This window comes from Macrosteles quadrilineatus, unplaced genomic scaffold, assembly GCF_028750875.1.
Source record: "Macrosteles quadrilineatus isolate MER2022 unplaced genomic scaffold, UCM_ALF_1.0 Scaffold_3__2_contigs__length_128488019, whole genome shotgun sequence".
In the NCBI taxonomy this organism is placed as follows: Eukaryota; Metazoa; Arthropoda; class Insecta; order Hemiptera; family Cicadellidae; genus Macrosteles; species Macrosteles quadrilineatus.
Window position 1 is genome coordinate 69,411,247 of NW_026542596.1, and position 17,686 is coordinate 69,428,932.

Consider the following 17,686-nt stretch of genomic DNA (forward strand, 5'->3'; position numbering starts at 1 on the left):
AAACGTCCTTTGAAATGCCAGATGATGGCTCCACTGAGCTGGATTGCGTTTGCGATTTGAATGGATTGCCTAAGTAATAGCCAGTTATTTAACACGTGGTTGCTGCTGACCGCTAGATACCGGGACGGCGCTCAACACTGCGTAACATTACTTACTTACTTACTTGAATACTTAATCTCTTCATCGTTGACCAACAAATGTTGGATTAGATTACTATATACAAAAACACTATTTACATAAGTTATATACAATAAAACTGAACTGACGGATTTGACTTTATTGGGGAAGGCGAGTGGCTTGTCAAACAGTTCTTTTCATTGCCGCTGATACATTGAATTGGACAGTAAAAACAACAGTTGATATACTGGATAGCAATGTTCTGCAATACAACTGGCTTTGGACATACTGTAGTACTAAGTGATTCTGATGGATAGCAGAACTACTTACTCAGGTTGCAGTAGTGTCACTATCTAGCAGGAAAGAGCTGGTGGTGATTTTGCGAAACTATATTTTTTATTATCAGAAAAGTACGTCCCCAGAAAAGTACGAGCTGCAAAGAAATAAGTTATAGGACGCTCGTGACGAGCTGGTTGATCCATGGAAACGTTAAACAACAATGAACGGTGACGTTCCGGAACGTTCCTAGCTCCTGGCGCCGTGGCCCAGCTGACGTTCCGAAACGTCCGTAGCAGCGAACGTGTTTAGGCCTAACCTTTTTTTAAATATTATTTGTCAATCCAGAGGCTAACTTAACATGTAGGCCTAAGTTAAGTACAATAAAATCTAATCCACTTAGATTATAGGCCCAACAATTTATTTACATGACTACCGTTAGGCCTTACCTTATTAATTGTGATGTTGGAGCGAAACTGAAAGTTTAAGCTGGGCCTATTTAGAATTAATGCCTCATTAGACGCAGGCCTAGGCCTAGCCTATTTTTATTTATATACAGTAACTTATGTTGCCTACCTAATTAAAATTGAAGTGACAAAGAATAATAAGGCTAGCTTAAGAGCCTTTCCTAAATATACTTAGTTAGTAGGGCTAAAAGCTTAAAGATTGTTCAATCAAGTGGATATCCTTACCTTTAAAATTTTTGATAACCAATTTTTTAGCTGCTCCTGGCTTTAAATTGACTAAAGTTGGAACTGTCCTATTTAATCCATTAGCTGCTGGGGTCAATGCAGAAAAATTTGCACGCTTTTGATTAGTGGCATCCGTCATATTTTCTTCGTGTTTGACAACTTTACAATAATGATCACTACCACTAGAGTTTCTCTTCCTCTTCAAAGTATTTTCGTTTTCACAATCTTCTCCTTGTGTATCAAGGACTCGAGTTCTACTTAAATTTGACATAAGATCGCATGACACGGCCGAGGCCCTCAAAGAATAATATTAATGTATAGCCTATAATGAGTTTAATATAAATAATCAATTAAAAGTTTCACAAGCACAGGGTTTCTCATAAAAATGCAGAACATAGACATCATAGCCATGGACCGATGATGGACCTTCTTTCATCTAAAAACAGCAGTGTAAACAATGCCTCTTGGATCGTGTTTTTACAAGTCATGATAATTTTCTCTTTTAGTTGGAATTTTGGCCTATATGTAAGAAAGTGAAACATAAATAATTGGGAGACTTGTTACACTATTTATAAAACGTAAACGATAATATTATAGGCTAACCTTTGATAACGATGGTATTGGTATAACGAGAGAGGTTTAACCATTTATCATGGTAAAAGGTTCAATAGAAACAATGTTCTAGTATAATAGTTTTTTTTTATCCTCCATTTTTCCTGCTAACATTTATGTTATAATCATTTTATAAAGATATGATAACTATATTTTGTATCAAAATGTTGGATATGAAAATACCAAAACTTAATGAGCAGAGTATGTGTAATGTGGATACGGCTTTTGTTATTTATGGCATTTCAAATTAAAACGTAGGAATTAAATTAAATATGTAGTAGTAAGTACTCTACTGTGGTATCTGTACAAACACAAAATACAGATGAGATTAGTTTAAGTTAGAATATTTCTATAAAATCCTCTAATGGTACCAATAAGTTAATTATTACACCAGCATACACGATGAAATACTGGTATTGTTAATTGAAATACTTGAGATTGAATACGATCTATTTTGTTACATCAACGGAACGGATCTATAACATCAATGATGGTAGGAGCTATCGTCAAGTTGTTTTTTGTTGTCCATTGCTTCCATGACAACGAAACCCGTCACCCGTCTTATCGATGGTGAGGAGGCGTAGTGGTGGCAATGGCATGTTCCTTTTCCGTAGTCGAGCTAGCTGTAAGCCTGTAACACTTGAACTTCGCCATGGCCAGATACTCGCTACCTCTCCTATTCCTCAACCTAGGAGGAGAGATGGTTTATATCCTTGATCAGCGGCTTCGTGCACAGCAGGTCCCTGGTGACAAGGCTAAGAAAGGTATTCATAAAACGACAATACCACTAAGAACTGTTACCCTCAAGTCTTCTATCCATCTAGATCTAGACTATTCATGTTATGTTAAATTGGCACTTTATGCAAATATTCTATTTATGAAATACGTGTATTGGATGACATAATTATATACCTACACTTAACTCAAACAGTAAAATGGTGCTCCTGTTAAGAGAAATAGATAACAAAAAATCTATTGTGTTACTTAAATCTAAACACTTAATTGGAATACAGAATATTGCCACTCTCTCTATATTGAAGACAGATCTAAAATATGAAACTAAATTCTACTGGAAATGTTAGACTCCCACTTTTTACTAATGGAGAAAGTTGTTTTCGTCAAAAAATTTTTCTTTGAGTTTTGACATTAAATAGTCAAAGGTTTTGAGTATATATCCGTTTTGGGCCCCTTGAACCAAAAAAGTGGTTTTTGAAGTGATGTCTGTCTGTGGATGTATGTTTCTGTCTGTGCGTGAATGTGTACAGAGCTCAGAGCTACCACACCTGTAGTCTGATTTATTCTTATGAAATTTGGACAATAGTCAATGAATGTAGGTATAGCAGCATGAATCAAACATACTCCCTTAGTAGATTTCACATCCTTATGGAACAGCTGAAGCCAATTTTATCGTTAGTTCTGTTCACTGTAGATGTCGCGTTTTGTTTACGATATTTTCTTGTTATTTTAGTCATTTAAAACCCTGTTTAACCAAACAAAACAATATAATCATAAACAATAACTCATCCTCTAGTTATGTAACCAAACAGTAAAGCACAAATCATGAAATTAACTCTAAAATAATGGAAACAAAATTTCCTCAACACTAGCCACCAGTGTCACCGGACATAACTAGACACGAAGAAAAAGAGCTTCAAAATTTACAATGAGATGAGAAGTCTACTTGTGTTGATTAGTCCATTAGTACATGGTAGTAAATACTAATCTATGGTATCTCCAGGATTTTTTTTTTCATTTTTAGCGAATTTCCCATATAGGGAATAAGCTATTACCGTAGTACTCATGGTAAGACCTGGACCCGGGACCGATTTTTTTTTTCGTTTTGAGGTCCCTAGAGGCCAAAAACACCATCCGTTCAAATTCATATATATATATATATATATTTATATATATATATATTTATATATATATATATTTATATATATATATATTTATATATATATATATTTATATATATATTTATATATATATGTGTCCGTTAGCGCGATAACTCGAGCAAAAATTATCCGATTTTAATGAAATTTGGTACAAACCTGTAAACCTACGTTTATTCGAACGAGTTGCGAACCAGCATGATTGGACCATGGGAACGGGGGTTTATGGAGGCTTTTATGGGGTAAAAATGGGTTTTTCCCATTTTTAACCCAAAAAACATAAAATTTTGCAATTTCTTTCCAAACAATTTTGTAGAGCTTAAAAAAACAAATAATTTAGTATATCGAAGCGTTATAATGCGCCTAATGGTTACGGAGAAAATTCCAAAAAATTGTAAATTTAAAATTCTCATGTTATTCTTATGGAGAATAAGTAAACTGTTGTAGTTTGCTTGTTTATTAACATGTTTTGCCCAAATTTGGAAAATGTTTTTATTTCTTACTAACTATTAACATTTTACATAAAAAAACACTTTCACCCTCCCTGTTGCAGCAAACCTAACTATGTGTTAAACTGATTCTATTTAAATAGGGAATAAATGTGATATTTTTAAGGAGATATTTTAGTGTAAATCCAATCAGGCAAATGGAAATTCGCTTAGTCTGCAGGTTTGCTGCGGCGGGGGTATTTTAGATTTAGATTTTGATGATTATCTCCATAAAACGCCATACAAATTCAATAACAGAAAAATGTTGATTAAAGAACAGTCTTGACCAAGTTTGATTAAAATTGTGTTTGTTAGTCATAGTCCTTTTGACTCTAGACAGATAAATGTACCGTACCACTGGGATAATAAAGCTTTGTAAAAATGTGAAAATATGCAAGATCTAGCAAAAATCAAAGGAATTTCTGTAAACATACGCTAACTTATCCCTGTTTCAGTTCTGGTCGACATAGTTGGTATAATGCTGAACCAAAGGTTCCTAGAGGAGCTCTTTAAGCCTCAAGAGGTTTACAACAAAGACGCGCTGCGCAGCGTGTTTCACGACTTGGCTCACGCCTCGATAATGAGGCTCAGTGATGACAGCATGGGCAAGCTGTATGACCTCATGAGGATGGTATTCAAGTATCAGGTATGTTATGTGAAATCCAGACATACAATTATGTTATCATGCAACAACAAAAAAAGCACTAAAATAACACACAGTACAGTATTACCATTGACTATTGGATACTGAAGGTATTATACACTGCAGTTTAATTGCTATAAAAATTTTATATATTTTGCTTTTAAAAAAGTGTCTAAGGATACATAAAAAAGTGTCCAATCTTATATTGTCTTCTGCCTCAAACAAAGTTCAGGAATAATATTCTCTGATATCTAGTACCAGGACAACCTGCTCTAGGCAGATTAATCGTACCAAATTTTATGCTTGACCAGTTTCAAGAGTTTTATCCTTATTGCCAAAGAATGTTTTAGTATCTACATAGAAGGACTGAGCTTGGGAATGTTCATTGGAAATACAACAATAGTTTTAACAGGTATAATTTTCAAAAATTCTTTGTAAGTAAGAAGTTTTTGTAGTAAGTGATGGCAAGTGGGGAAAGGAGAGCGTGAAAGGAGAGCGGAGGGGAATTCGCTCTAGACACCAGCGACTGGTGCTAGACACCACTTAAATTTACCATGGAATGTATCCTCTGTTTCTTACTTCTCTGTGGGTGTTCTTAATTTACTACCCATAAGCAAAGTCAACCAAGAAGTTAATTACCTTACATTAGTCAAACACCTCTATTATTTAAACTTTATAAAATGGCAATTTAATAAAGCTATATTTTAAATTTCCAGCTTTTTGCTGCTGCTCACCCCAAAGACCTGGTGCTGATTACCTTGAATCATCTTGACTCAATAAGAAACCTCGTTAATAACCAGGCCATTCACAAACAGCTGGATAATGCTTATTTTCTTCTAATCAAGGTAATTTGAACTTAGAACACATAGGTTTAACAGAGAGAGTAAGGTTTTTAAGCTATGATTGTAGTCACACAACTCTAGCTGGGTAGGTGTTAAATTTGTTTTGTTAGAAAGTAGTTCGGTAGTTTAAATGATCACTTTTTCATTTCGCAACTTCTACAATCACAATTACCTACACCATAAAAACTGTTTGTTGGATAGCCCCTGCCACAAAAAGAAAAACAACATAGGTATTCTACATTTGCCTATATTGTATCCTTCCTAATACAATTTTTTCAGATTTTCAAATAAATGGCTTAATAATTGACTCAGAATTACTGGAGGGGTATTTTTTAATGTTTTTGTTAACATATTTTGTATTTTTGCCTCAGACCTATGGTCAGATGGGCAACGGAGAGCTGCAGAGATTAAGATACCACATTCTCAACTTCTTTCAAGATATGAGGATTCGAGTTTCAATTTTCATGAGACAGAGTCTACAAAACAGCAGCGGATGTTTTGTTATATCTCCAAGTTGTGTGATCCCTTACGGTAAAATAACCTTACTTTTGTTTTACAACTTTAGGCCTACAATTATTCATTCATAGTTGATTTAAAACCGTATCTATGAGTGAGGCTAGTTTTCTTAGTTATTATTATTACAAATTAAGAGAGACACTCAACCGGGCATAATTTAATCCAAGTATGAATGTGGAATGAGTGTAGAACACATGATTAAGAAGCCAGTGTTTCCATATGCCCAAAACAAACACTCCATTACGGGGTTGAGAGAATCCAGTTTTATCCCGCTAAAGAAAAATCCTAATTTGACTCATAAACATTTTTCTGTTCTATCCCAAGTGGTATTTTTGGTGTATCGTGTTTCGATTCAAATTTGTTTTTGCTGTAGAAAAGTAATTAATGGTTTTTGTAGCAAAATCGTATAAGTTTTTGTAATTGTCAGTTTGTATTTTATGGAAACTAATAATAAATAAACAACTCTTTAAAACCTTTTATAATACTGTGCTAAAAATTTTTGTAATTGGTTTTTTTTTTTTTTTTTTGTTGGATATGTGTTGGTTTGTTTTTAGAAAGCAGTATTAACATGCATCAGAGCAAAACGTACTATCTTATACCGTCTTTATCAGGCACATAGTCTAAAAATTACGTTGTTGGAAAAAAAATTCTGCGTATAGAAACACTGCTTGTACAGCATTACTGACTTTAGTGTTAGCAAAACGGGAGTGCCGATGGAGACCAGGTCAAGTCCCTTCAAACGCACGCACCCCCACAGGTCTCCATCGGCACTCCCGTTTTGCTAACACTGTAAGACCAGCTGTTTCTTCAGCAAGTGACATTTACCTATCAAAAGCCCCATGATCAAGAACAGCTGGGCCCAGTTTTACCTTAAAAAAGTTATTGGACTTTCAGGATCAAACCAGTGAACTTTTGACCATTGGGTGAGCACTATAAACACCTAGCTATCTGGTGCTATTGACTAATACATTAATAAATTTTACTATTAAGCTAAGCACGCAATGGGTCGGGACGGCACGGACGGACAGTACAGACATTCCACACTTTTTTAATGAACTGTGTACACTGGATCGGTTGGTACGGGATGTACGGCCGATAAGGACATCCCTCTTTTTCTTAGTAGGGTGCACGCACTGGATCGGTAAGGAACGATCAAACTATAGACACCTCCACAGTCTCTGCCAAGCATTTGTGCTGAAAACTACGGTATGAAAAAGACTAGACCGTATCGTCCGAACTAAAATGCGCCCGCGTACTGTAGACGGCACCAAAGTGGCGGGTGACTCACGGGTACGGACATCGGGATGTCCTAGAAATATATTTTCAAACTTTCTTTCGGAAGGTGGAGGGTGTGGATGGTCCTGTCCCGACCCTGGCAGCTTAGTGCATGCACACATAAGCAATCAATGCTGAAAATTACAATCCTGTACGTGCCGTCCCGAATCAGTGCGCTTAGCTTTATCATCCTATAACTATCTTAACAATCCTTAGGTAATGAAATTCCCGGCACCATAAGAGTGTACAGCAATGATGGTTGCATTCAAGATCTTTGCACCTTCACATCAGGAGGAGAATACAGTCAAGCTAGTGACGTTGGATCCACTGAGCTGAGAGGAACCCGACACACCGTCCTTGGCACAAATGTGTGAGTTTATTTGGAATTTTGTTGCGATCTTGACTTCAACTCATTTACATATAAACTGGAATACTTATTAAGAAAGCTGAGGATATAGAATGATAATTAAGTGGTACTATGCTATAATAAAAGATTGTTGATGTTGATAAGAAGAATCCCACTTTAAATCTTTATGTGTACTTTATTCTGAGTTGTGCACTTAAAATCTTCTTAGATCTAGCATTTAGGTCCAATTAAGGAAAACAGATATTTTTTTAGAAAGATTTAAATATTGTGAAAACAAAAATTTTTCTGTTTCCACTCATTATACAAAAAAAAATTAAAAAGAGCAAACTGAAATCCTCTCTCGGGGATCTACAATTTTATTTTCAGGTGGATTTGTAAATATATTCATACAGTCTTAATAAGGTTAACATTAAAATAGTATTTTTATTTTTTAATCGTTTTAAAATTTATTGAGGTGATCACGGTAGACAAGGGTAGAAAAGTGTTTAGATTGGAAAAATTAAATTATTAAAGTAAGAAAAATATATCCGTGGAATAATTTGGACATGGATATAGATCTAAGGATGTGTTGTAGGTACAGTTTGTCCGGACGGGTCACAACAGAGGAGACCCAGGTGATGGACCCAGCTGATAGTGAGGACTACAGACAAGAATTGAGTTTGTTGGCCAAACAGCTGTTGGGCTCTGTAACTCCCAGCAGCCAGGAGCACATCAGACTGGACCTGTTCTTGGACCAGGACGGCAACACTCTGTCAGTAACAACTTAAAGGATAACATTTTTTATTTTTGATGCATTATTTTAATTTTTTTCAAACTTTTTTAGAGATAAATTGTTACTCATGTTTGTCTTTAGCTGGTAAACATTACCAGAAACATTGAAAGCTACCTACTTACTTTGGGTCGTCATTTTTATTTATTACAAATCTGTCAACATAATGCATTTGCTATATAACAATTTGTTCATTAAATCGCCATAAATTAACATACAAGATACTTCAAAAGAGGAAGCTGGAACAAATCTAACAAGGAGGATACTTTACTAGTTATTAATTATTACATTGTGGTTTTTTACAGTGAGGCTAATTCCCCTGTGAAGCTTGACGTGACTAGAACTGAGGCCGAGCCTCTCTATACTGAAAGTCTCCACAAAGTTATGACGGAAATGACCGTTAGTGGACCCATGAGTGACCAGAGCAACGTCAATGTTGTAGATTTGCTGGACAAGTTCCTTTAAGACACAATTTATTTGTTCAAATAAATAATTAAAAGTGTTTAAATTTTTTTTTGTATTTTCCTTATGTTTTGGTTAGGAAGCACTGAGTTTTTTCGCTAAATTAAACTGATTCAACAAAGTTCATGTTTCTGGCCCCTGGAATATATTGTTAAGACAATAATATGTTTTACATACCTCCGTCAAATAGTCCAAGGATTAATATTGCTCAGCTTACATGTTTTGTAGTGAAGACAGCATTTGAGTCGCGACACGCAAGACTAAATCAGTATTATGATAACGCTATCTAAAATTTGTCTATTTGTACCATTTTCATGGTTTTTGTGTTTGTGTTTTAATTGTGTTATTGACGAGTTGCAAGCTTTGAAACTTTTGTCTTCGCAACAAAACATGTAAGCTGATGAGCAATATTAATCATTGGACTATTTTATGGAGGTATGTAAAACCCATTATTGTCTGATTCAAAACAGTTTTTGAAAAAAGGAAACAGATGTGTAACTAAACCAAAACTGAAAAAAGTTGAAAACGTTTAATATTACTGACTTATCTTACAAACTAACCCACAGATTTCTGTTATCACAGATACATTCGCTTTTTCATTTATGATCAACTTGTTAAGTCAAGAAAGTATTTGAAACCAGCAAAACCTTTGATGTTCATTGTGTTAGATATGGCATCCTTGTACTGACTCAGAGGCAGAATTTTGTATCTTGGAGCTTTCAACTTCCCGTCTCTCATCAACTGGAACAGATCCTCAAACATTATCCGTTGTTCTTCAGAGTTTCTGTGCTCTTTGTGCCAGTTGGTCATCCAGAACCCGTGAAGAGAGATGTTCTTGAAAATGAATGCTGATGTTGGTACACTCACTGGTTCCCTGGACATTCCTCCTGTAATCAAATGAGACGGTTACAAATGTGCGAAGATTAGGCTTCTTTTCTTGTTTAAGGTCCGTGGATTGAAACCACGCTCTGCTACCTTTATTGAAGCATGTAAGGATTAGTAACACTTAATTAGTACACTACTATTAATAGTAACGGTACTGGACTCATAAGGATCGTTAAGGCTCAACATAATCAATTAATAGATGTGTGCGACATTCTGAGGTGAATAATAATAAACTTAAATTAATTACCGAGCCAAACCACATCCATATCACAGCCATTTTGATGATCTAATATTTCTAATACATCTGATTTAATATAATAAAGATAAGAACCAGTAAAAATTCCACTCGCAACTTAAAAGTACGAGTGTGCTGAAAAGTATAATTTACATATTAAGCTGATACAGTCAATCTATATATATAATAGTTCCCTAAACCCCTCAATCCCCCCTTTCTGAAAAAAAATTAGAACATATTTTTAAATAGCTAAATCTAAAGACAAATTATCCAATTCCGCACGGGTAGACTCCAGCACACAACTACTCGTTTCATGGCCTTTCCTCCCCTTCCCAAGTTCTCCAGCTATCAGCTGATTTACGGTATGAATCTTTTTTCTAAAACTAATTAAATACGTACCTATCTATATATTAATTTGAAACTGTTTTTCTTTGTCACAGCTATTTTGAGAGAACGGCTGGGCGTAGAAACTCGGTAGAGGTGTCTAAAAAAAGGTCTTGGTCTTTAGATGAGCCATCAAAAGAGAAACATGGTGAATTCCCTTGGGGCTCTGCCCCCGTGGCCTTTAAATTCCCATCCCATGTTATTCTTATGGAGGGAAACGGGGTTTTTGTCACAGCTAATTTGAGAGTACGGCTGGTCGTAGAAACTTGGTAGGGGTCTCTAAAGAAAGGTGTTGGTCTGTAGATGAGCCATCAAAAGAGGAAAGAGGTCAATTCCCTTGGGATTCTGCCCCAGAAGCCTTTAAAGTTGCCTCTTCAGATTTGTTTACATTACGACCATATGCATAATTCTACACTACCTTTTAATGCAACAGCTGTTAATATTTAAATTGTGATTTATTGAATTTGTCAAAATGAAGTACAGTATTTGCAATGGATTTTTCTGATTTTAAAATTGATTTTCTTCTGCATCGTGTCATGTTTTGCAATACAATGTTCTTTTACCAAATCAGTGGAAAATCCTAATATCACAGTAGATTTTGAAATTATTTCTTATGGAGTTAACTTATATCTATTGTATGGGTTGGTTTCTGCCTTTTTACCACTTCTTGGAGATTGTACGTAGGTGATATTCTTTGGCATATTGCATCTGTAGACGAAACTTTGGTTGGTGTAATTATTACAATGGAAAAGAGCGAGAAATCCTGGACAATTTGATATAGGCTAAAAATTAAACTCAATTAACACTGTGCTACATTTCTTGAGCAATCATTGAAATAACCGATTTGCAAACAATGGAAAAATAGAAAAAGTCATAGAACACAACCAAGTAGTAGAAATAGAAATAATGTTTTTTTCACACTAAAAAAGCTCAAAAAACAAGATCAACTTTTACAAAAAGAGATAAGATATTTACAACAGATTTTGATTATATCTAACTGTTGCGTAGATCGTGAGTATTTCCATAATCTTTGAGTCGCCTGTAATGCTTCGCAATTGCTCGAATTCGAGCAACAGGTACACTAGTCTATATATTAATTTGAAACTGTTTTTCTTTGTCACAGCTATTTTGAGAGAACGGCTGGGCGTAGAAACTCGGTAGAGGTGTCTAAAGAAAGGTCTTGGTCTGTAGATGAGCCATCAAAAGAGAAACATGGTGAATTCCCTTGGGGCTCTGCCCCAGTGGCCTTTAATTCCCATCCCATGTTATTCTTATGGAGGAAAACAGGGTTTTTGTCACAGCTAATTTGAGAGAACGGCTGGGCGTAAAAACTTGGTAGGGGTCTCTAAAGAAAGGTCTTGGTCTGTAGATGAGCCATCAAAAGAGGAACGAGGTAAATTCCCTTGGGGCTCTGCCCCAGAAGCCTTTAAGACTCTTCAGATTTGTTTACATTACGACCATATGCATAATTCTACACTGCTTTTTAATGAAACAGCTGTTAATATTTAAATTGTGATTTATTGAATGTGTCAAAATGAAGTACAATATTTGCAATGGGTTTTTCTGATTTTAAAATGGATTTTCTTCTGCTCCGTGTCATGTTTTGCAATATAATGTTCTGTTACCAAATCAGTGGAGAATCCTAATATCACAGTAACTCTTAAAATTATTTCTTTTGGAGTTAACTTATATCTATTGTATGGGTTGGTTTCTGCCTTTTTTACCACTTTTTGGAGATTGTACGTAGGTGATATTCGTTGGCATATTGCATCTGTAGACGAAACTTGGGTTGGTGTAATTATTAGAATGGAAAAGGGCGAGAAATCCTGGACAATTTGATATAGGCTAAAAATAAAACTGAATTAACACTGTCCTACATTTCTTGAGCTATCATTGAAATAACCGATTTGCAAACAATGGAAACATAGAAAAAGTCATAGAACACAACCAAGTAGAAGAAATAGAAATAATGTTTTTTTCATTTATAATCGTTATCATAGACAATCTAATGCGGCTATGAGAGGGGAAAATTTGTAGAAAACACTAAAAAACAAGATCAGCTTTTTGAAAAAAGATAAGATATTTACAAAAGATTTTGATTATATCTAACTGTTGTGTAGATTGTGAGTATGTCCATAATCTTTGACTCGCCTGTAATGCTTCGTAATTGCTTGAATTCGAGCAACAGGTACACTAGTACTTGATTAACACAATTTAGGTGGTTTGAGAGGAAGTTCCCCACTATTTTGTTTGCTTATTATATGTAGCAGCTGATTGACATTTTGGCAGACCTCACCTGAAGAGCTATTAATTTAATGGTTGGTAGGATGATCAAGTGGAGGGAAAAGCTTTCTTCCCCTAAAACCGCCCAAATTTGTTGAAAGGAGCATAGTTGCACTATCTTTGCTTAGAAATGGGGGAAAGTCACATAGATTGTCAAAGTAAATCCTTTGAAGCTACTTAAGAAAAACATTGTGTCCCAAAGAACTTTGGGCGCATATAAGTTCGAAGGCCTTTTAGAACAGACCAACAAGTTCAACAGAACGACAATAGTCAGAACACTTCAGTTTTAAAGGTGATAGTACAATAATCCGGGCACGTGATTGTAAACTAGTGGTAGTCTTCTCACGTTAAGTGTTTTTTGTAAGACCATTCAATCATAGGTTTGAGTTTTAAAATTCTTTTTAGTACAAACCACAAATTCTTGAACAGAACAGGTATGAATCATAAACATAAACAAATGATGTAACTGGCCCAAAAATAAACATAGCCTAATTTAACATTGCTTAAATGGAACTGTCGACATCATGCTAATGCTATTAGTATAGGATTCGGGCCAGCAACGTCATTTGTTTAATGTTTATGATCCATACCGGTTCTGTTCGACAGTATTCGTGGTACAAACTGATATACCGGTAACCAAATAACGTACCATAATATTTCAAGTACCGTATTGAATTTATTGAACTATCCTCCATATTTTTTTACTATGGTACTTTTGTTTTGTTTTCAACACAGCCATCCTAGCCTCAGCATTGTAAAAAGAAATGTGTTTTAACCCAGTAGTTAAACATGTTAAGTCTAACCATTAGTATTTATTTTATAACTAGTACTAACCATATGTGACCATGACTCCGTTGTTATCCAGATTACGCAAGAGGGTCAGAGCATTCTTGCCTCCCACACAGTTCATCGCCAGTTTAGGCTTTTTCATGTTGTTTTTTGGGAAGAAATCTCTCTGCCTATAAAACCCCAAATTAAGGTAACTGTTAGGCCTATACTTAAGAGGGTTACACCCGCTGGTTGGTTCCGCATAAACATGGTCCTAGTGTTTATCGACTTGAAATAAACTGAAATATTCACAAAGATTCAAACTATGCACTGGATGAACTGAAACTTAACATTTTGAAAATCTGTAAATAAGTCTTTTTAGAAATTGTCATTTTAACATCTAAATAATAGTTAACAATTAATTTGTTCCCATCTATTGCAAGCTCTGGCATGAAGAGCACAGAAAACACACAATCATTGAAAAGAAAAGAAAAATAGTTTTAAAACTTTGAGATCTTTTACAATGGAGGCATGTTCAATTCTGAACTATATTTCAATCAATATAGGCCTAATTCTGAATTGAAGTTCAGGCTGCCGGGTAAAACCTAGCCTACATTTAGTTTTAAAAATCAGTGATTAAAAATATCAAAAACCTAAAAAATAAACTCTTTAAGGCTAATGATACAAATCCTATAGGCTAAAGGCAAATGCAATTTTTGAAGGATCTAAAGACAACGCAAAACAGGTATATGGTAGGCCAATGGAATGATGTAGGCCTACAATTATTATTTTCACATTAGCCTATTAAGTTTTAGCCTCCTGGTCGCATGAAGTTTCGGCCACATTACAGTCGGCTAGTTTCAACTCACCTAAAATTCATAATCAAGCCAGTACAAGAAGTATTCTTGTCATGTTCTTGTTCATCATGCCCCAGTACTGGTACTAGATGTTCTTCAAATGAAGCAACAAGAAGATATCTTGTACTGATCTAATAATGACTCTGATGTGAGTTGAAATTTGTTGCAACAATGTTTCTAGATAGCATGAATTTGGGGATTTACACCGATTTGTAGAACAGTTATAGAGTTTAATTCAAGGGAGTTTTCAAATGCTTAAAAATTTCTATTTCCTGCATTGAAAAAATATAATAAAACACTCACTTCTCCAGTTCCTCCTCAGTAAGCACATGATCAGCTCCAAGCTCCAGCAAGTACGAGCGCAAGTCTGCAATGTCTGGCCGGTCCCGTACTACTGATATGCTAGTGAGGCCCCAAGCCCGCGCAAGTTGTATCACGTTCTGTCCTACCGCACTGTTACCACCGTTCTGCAGCACTATGTCACCAGGCCTCAGAGTTGCAAAGTCTTTCAACATGCGATACGCAGTGCCAGGGTTTGAGGTGACAGCTGCGACTTCAGCCAGGCCTAGATCTTTTGGTACCTGCGAATTTAGATTTACATTGTAGAGACTTGGTATCTATTTAATCTTATTTTAATGAATAAAACAAAACTGATTCAAAGACAAATTGTTTTTAAGTTTAGTAGTATTTTTATATTTTAAAATCTGGGATTCATTTGCAAATTACTTAAGGACCTACACTGGATGATTTTATTTCAATAAATGGGCTTAATTAAAATGGTTTGAGGTAGTAAAAGGTTTTGCAGTAAGTTGTTTTAAATCCCTTTATTTTGAATTTGTAAATTTTTGCTAACAGTATCTTGAATATAACGCAAATATTGCATAAGTTAATCCCAAACAACAAATATAAAGGACGACCAAAACATGAATAAACTAGACGTAGGCGTAGGCTAGCATGAAAAACACTACCTACCTAATTATTGGTGTCGGATTTCATTGACAATTCTTGACAGCAGGATCTCGTTGGAGACCTTTATTTACTGACTTGTCTTGTTATTAAGATAATTTGCACAGTTTACCTAATGTCCTTTACACAATGTGATGCGGTTTTTTCTTGACCTTGTAAGTTTAATTGTTTAAAAAAATGTTGTGACTTAAATAATTAATTTATGTACCAAGGAGAAAGATGTATTAATTAAGAACAAAAATTAGTAGGCTTAATTTAACAATGATTACCTTGAATACATCAGTTTCACTAACAACAGAATGAGTCCTCCATGTGCCAAAAGGTTGTTTGTTAGGAATGACTCGATCACCCAATTTGATGTTCTTGGCCTCAGGCCCGACTGCAATTACCTCCGCAATACCCTCGCTGCCAGGAACACCTGGGAGACTTGGTTTGATTGGATATACACCTTGAACTGTGTTAATATCCGCAGGATTTACAGGAGCTAAGAGAAACTTCAGTGTCACCTGAAAAACAGGTGCAAAGAGGAATGTAATTCCTTTAGGTTGACATAAACTTATTTCAATCCTTTAATAATAACTTATATAAAGGCTAGATGTTAAGAGTTCGCCACACAATCATTACAATAGAGAAGAGGGGTGACTCAACACAGGGATGAGAGTTTTGTACCTTTTATTTAGGCCTACTAAATTATATATGTAAAAAAACCGGAGAGGTGTTAAAATTTGTAGGCCTGCTATAGGCTTACTGCAGTTAATTTAAGTTTGAATTGGAAGTACTGTAGCTTAGTCCAAGATAATGACAGACAAATTACAGGCTAGGCTACTCCAAACATTTCCAAAAGTTTAATTTCTAGGATTCTAGAAAGCCAATTACAGTAAAATTATATTGATTAATTAGACTAATTAGATACAAAACGTTGTAGGGGCTTAGCACAGGGAATTCTAGTTGTTTGTTTTTATACATTTTTCTTTAGTCCTAACAAGGAAGTATTGAGCAATGCTAACAACAACTTTCATACCTGATCTTTGGCCGGTTCTTCGTAAGTACATTCAACAAGATTCAAGACCTTGCTCGGATCTCCAAATTCTTTCAATTCAATCTTCTGAGCTTTGATTGACATGTAGCGTGGTTGATGTAACATAGAGGCCGTAACAAGTTTTCCAATAAAGTTCTGATTAACTACATTATTGATAACAAACAAAGACATAACCTTGTTTAAATGGTTTGCCATTTTATGTTGGAGTTTGGACGTTTGTTGAAGTGGTGTAATGTGTTGAACCACAGATAATATAACCCAATTATCTGTGGTTGAATTCAAGTGTTGATTTTATTTACGTTTACGTTTACTTACTACCTATTTGACAGTTGAAGTTGAAACTTTTTTCGATGGTCAACAAACAGCTGCAAACCATAGTTAGTCTGCTACTGCTTCAGCTCCAGCTTCACTAAATCAGCTGAAAGAAATTAGATAAGGCATCGACTTTGTTTTTTAGTCAAATAAAAATCAATGTGTCTGGTCAGCTGTAGGTCAAATAATCAGTGAATCACTTCAATGATTCGTCGGGGACAGCTCACTTACTCTACAGATCATAGACTATACGAGCTTTGTAAATAATATTGAAGGTTCACTTGCACTACAGGCTCGTATACTATACGAGCCTATCGAAAATAAAAAAATAAATGAAGAGGGTTCATTTACTCTACAAATCATTGTGCCTATGAGCCTCGTGTATTGTATTTAAAAATACAGTAGGAAGGTTCGCTTACTCTACAGATCATAGTGACTATGAGCCAAGCGTATGAATTATTTGATAATTCAGGAATCGGCTCGTATAGTATACGAGCCAAAATCATGAATCAATATAAATTATAGGAATAGGCTCGTATACTATACGAGCCTGCAGAAAAATATTAGATGGCTCACTTACACTACAGATCATTGGCACAATGAGCTGTAGAGTAAGTGAACCCTCTTCAAAATATTAGATGGTTCACTTACTCTACGGCTCATTTAGCTACTCGTTGCGCGGTTTGCGTTCATGAAACTCTAGGCGCTATGCCCGGCTTTGACTGCTGCGACTGCCTACATAAGTGTATTGCATCACCTCAATTATTTATTAACACGAAATAAATAAGTATGCGCAAGTAAATTTATTACATTTTTGGACTGAATACTTCAAAAATGGAGGGAGCGTGACTTTAATGTTTAATTTAATTAAACGTTATAGAATAAAACATATTTTGAGTAATATCAGGTAATATAATACACACTTGTATGATCCAGATACAGATCTACAGACAAAACCTGTGGTCCGATTTAGATTAAAATTGGTATCTGGCTTTATCCACGAGTC

The 17,686-nt window shown here is 35.2% G+C and overlaps 3 protein-coding genes across 3 annotated transcripts in view; 1 reads left to right on the forward strand and 2 right to left on the reverse strand.

The window, feature by feature from the left end:
• Positions 1–1,517, reverse strand: part of LOC128988633 (cullin-4A-like) — a 42,928-nt gene extending 41,411 nt beyond the window's left edge. Inside the window, exon 1 of the mRNA XM_054410105.1 lies at positions 1,086–1,517. Coding sequence (XP_054266080.1) covers positions 1,086–1,356 — 271 coding nt within the window. The 5' untranslated portion in view covers positions 1,357–1,517. The remainder of the gene's footprint in view (positions 1–1,085) is intronic.
• Positions 1,518–2,293: 776 nt separating this feature from the next.
• LOC128989285 (protein OSCP1-like) lies at positions 2,294–8,954 on the forward strand. The gene is made up of 7 exons (XM_054411164.1): positions 2,294–2,461; positions 4,533–4,723; positions 5,437–5,565; positions 5,934–6,093; positions 7,570–7,723; positions 8,295–8,471; positions 8,795–8,954. The coding sequence occupies exons 1-7, from the start codon at positions 2,350–2,352 to the stop codon at positions 8,952–8,954; spliced, it is 1,083 nt and encodes a 360-aa protein (XP_054267139.1). The 5' UTR covers positions 2,294–2,349.
• Positions 8,955–9,465: 511 nt separating this feature from the next.
• Positions 9,466–16,718, reverse strand: LOC128990210 (enoyl-[acyl-carrier-protein] reductase, mitochondrial-like). Its single transcript, XM_054412499.1, has 5 exons — positions 16,351–16,718; positions 15,599–15,835; positions 14,667–14,944; positions 13,573–13,697; positions 9,466–9,838 (listed from the first exon to the last, which is right to left on the reverse strand). The coding sequence occupies exons 1-5, from the start codon at positions 16,561–16,563 to the stop codon at positions 9,558–9,560; spliced, it is 1,134 nt and encodes a 377-aa protein (XP_054268474.1). The 5' UTR covers positions 16,564–16,718; the 3' UTR covers positions 9,466–9,557.
• Between the last annotated feature and the right edge of the window lie 968 nt (positions 16,719–17,686).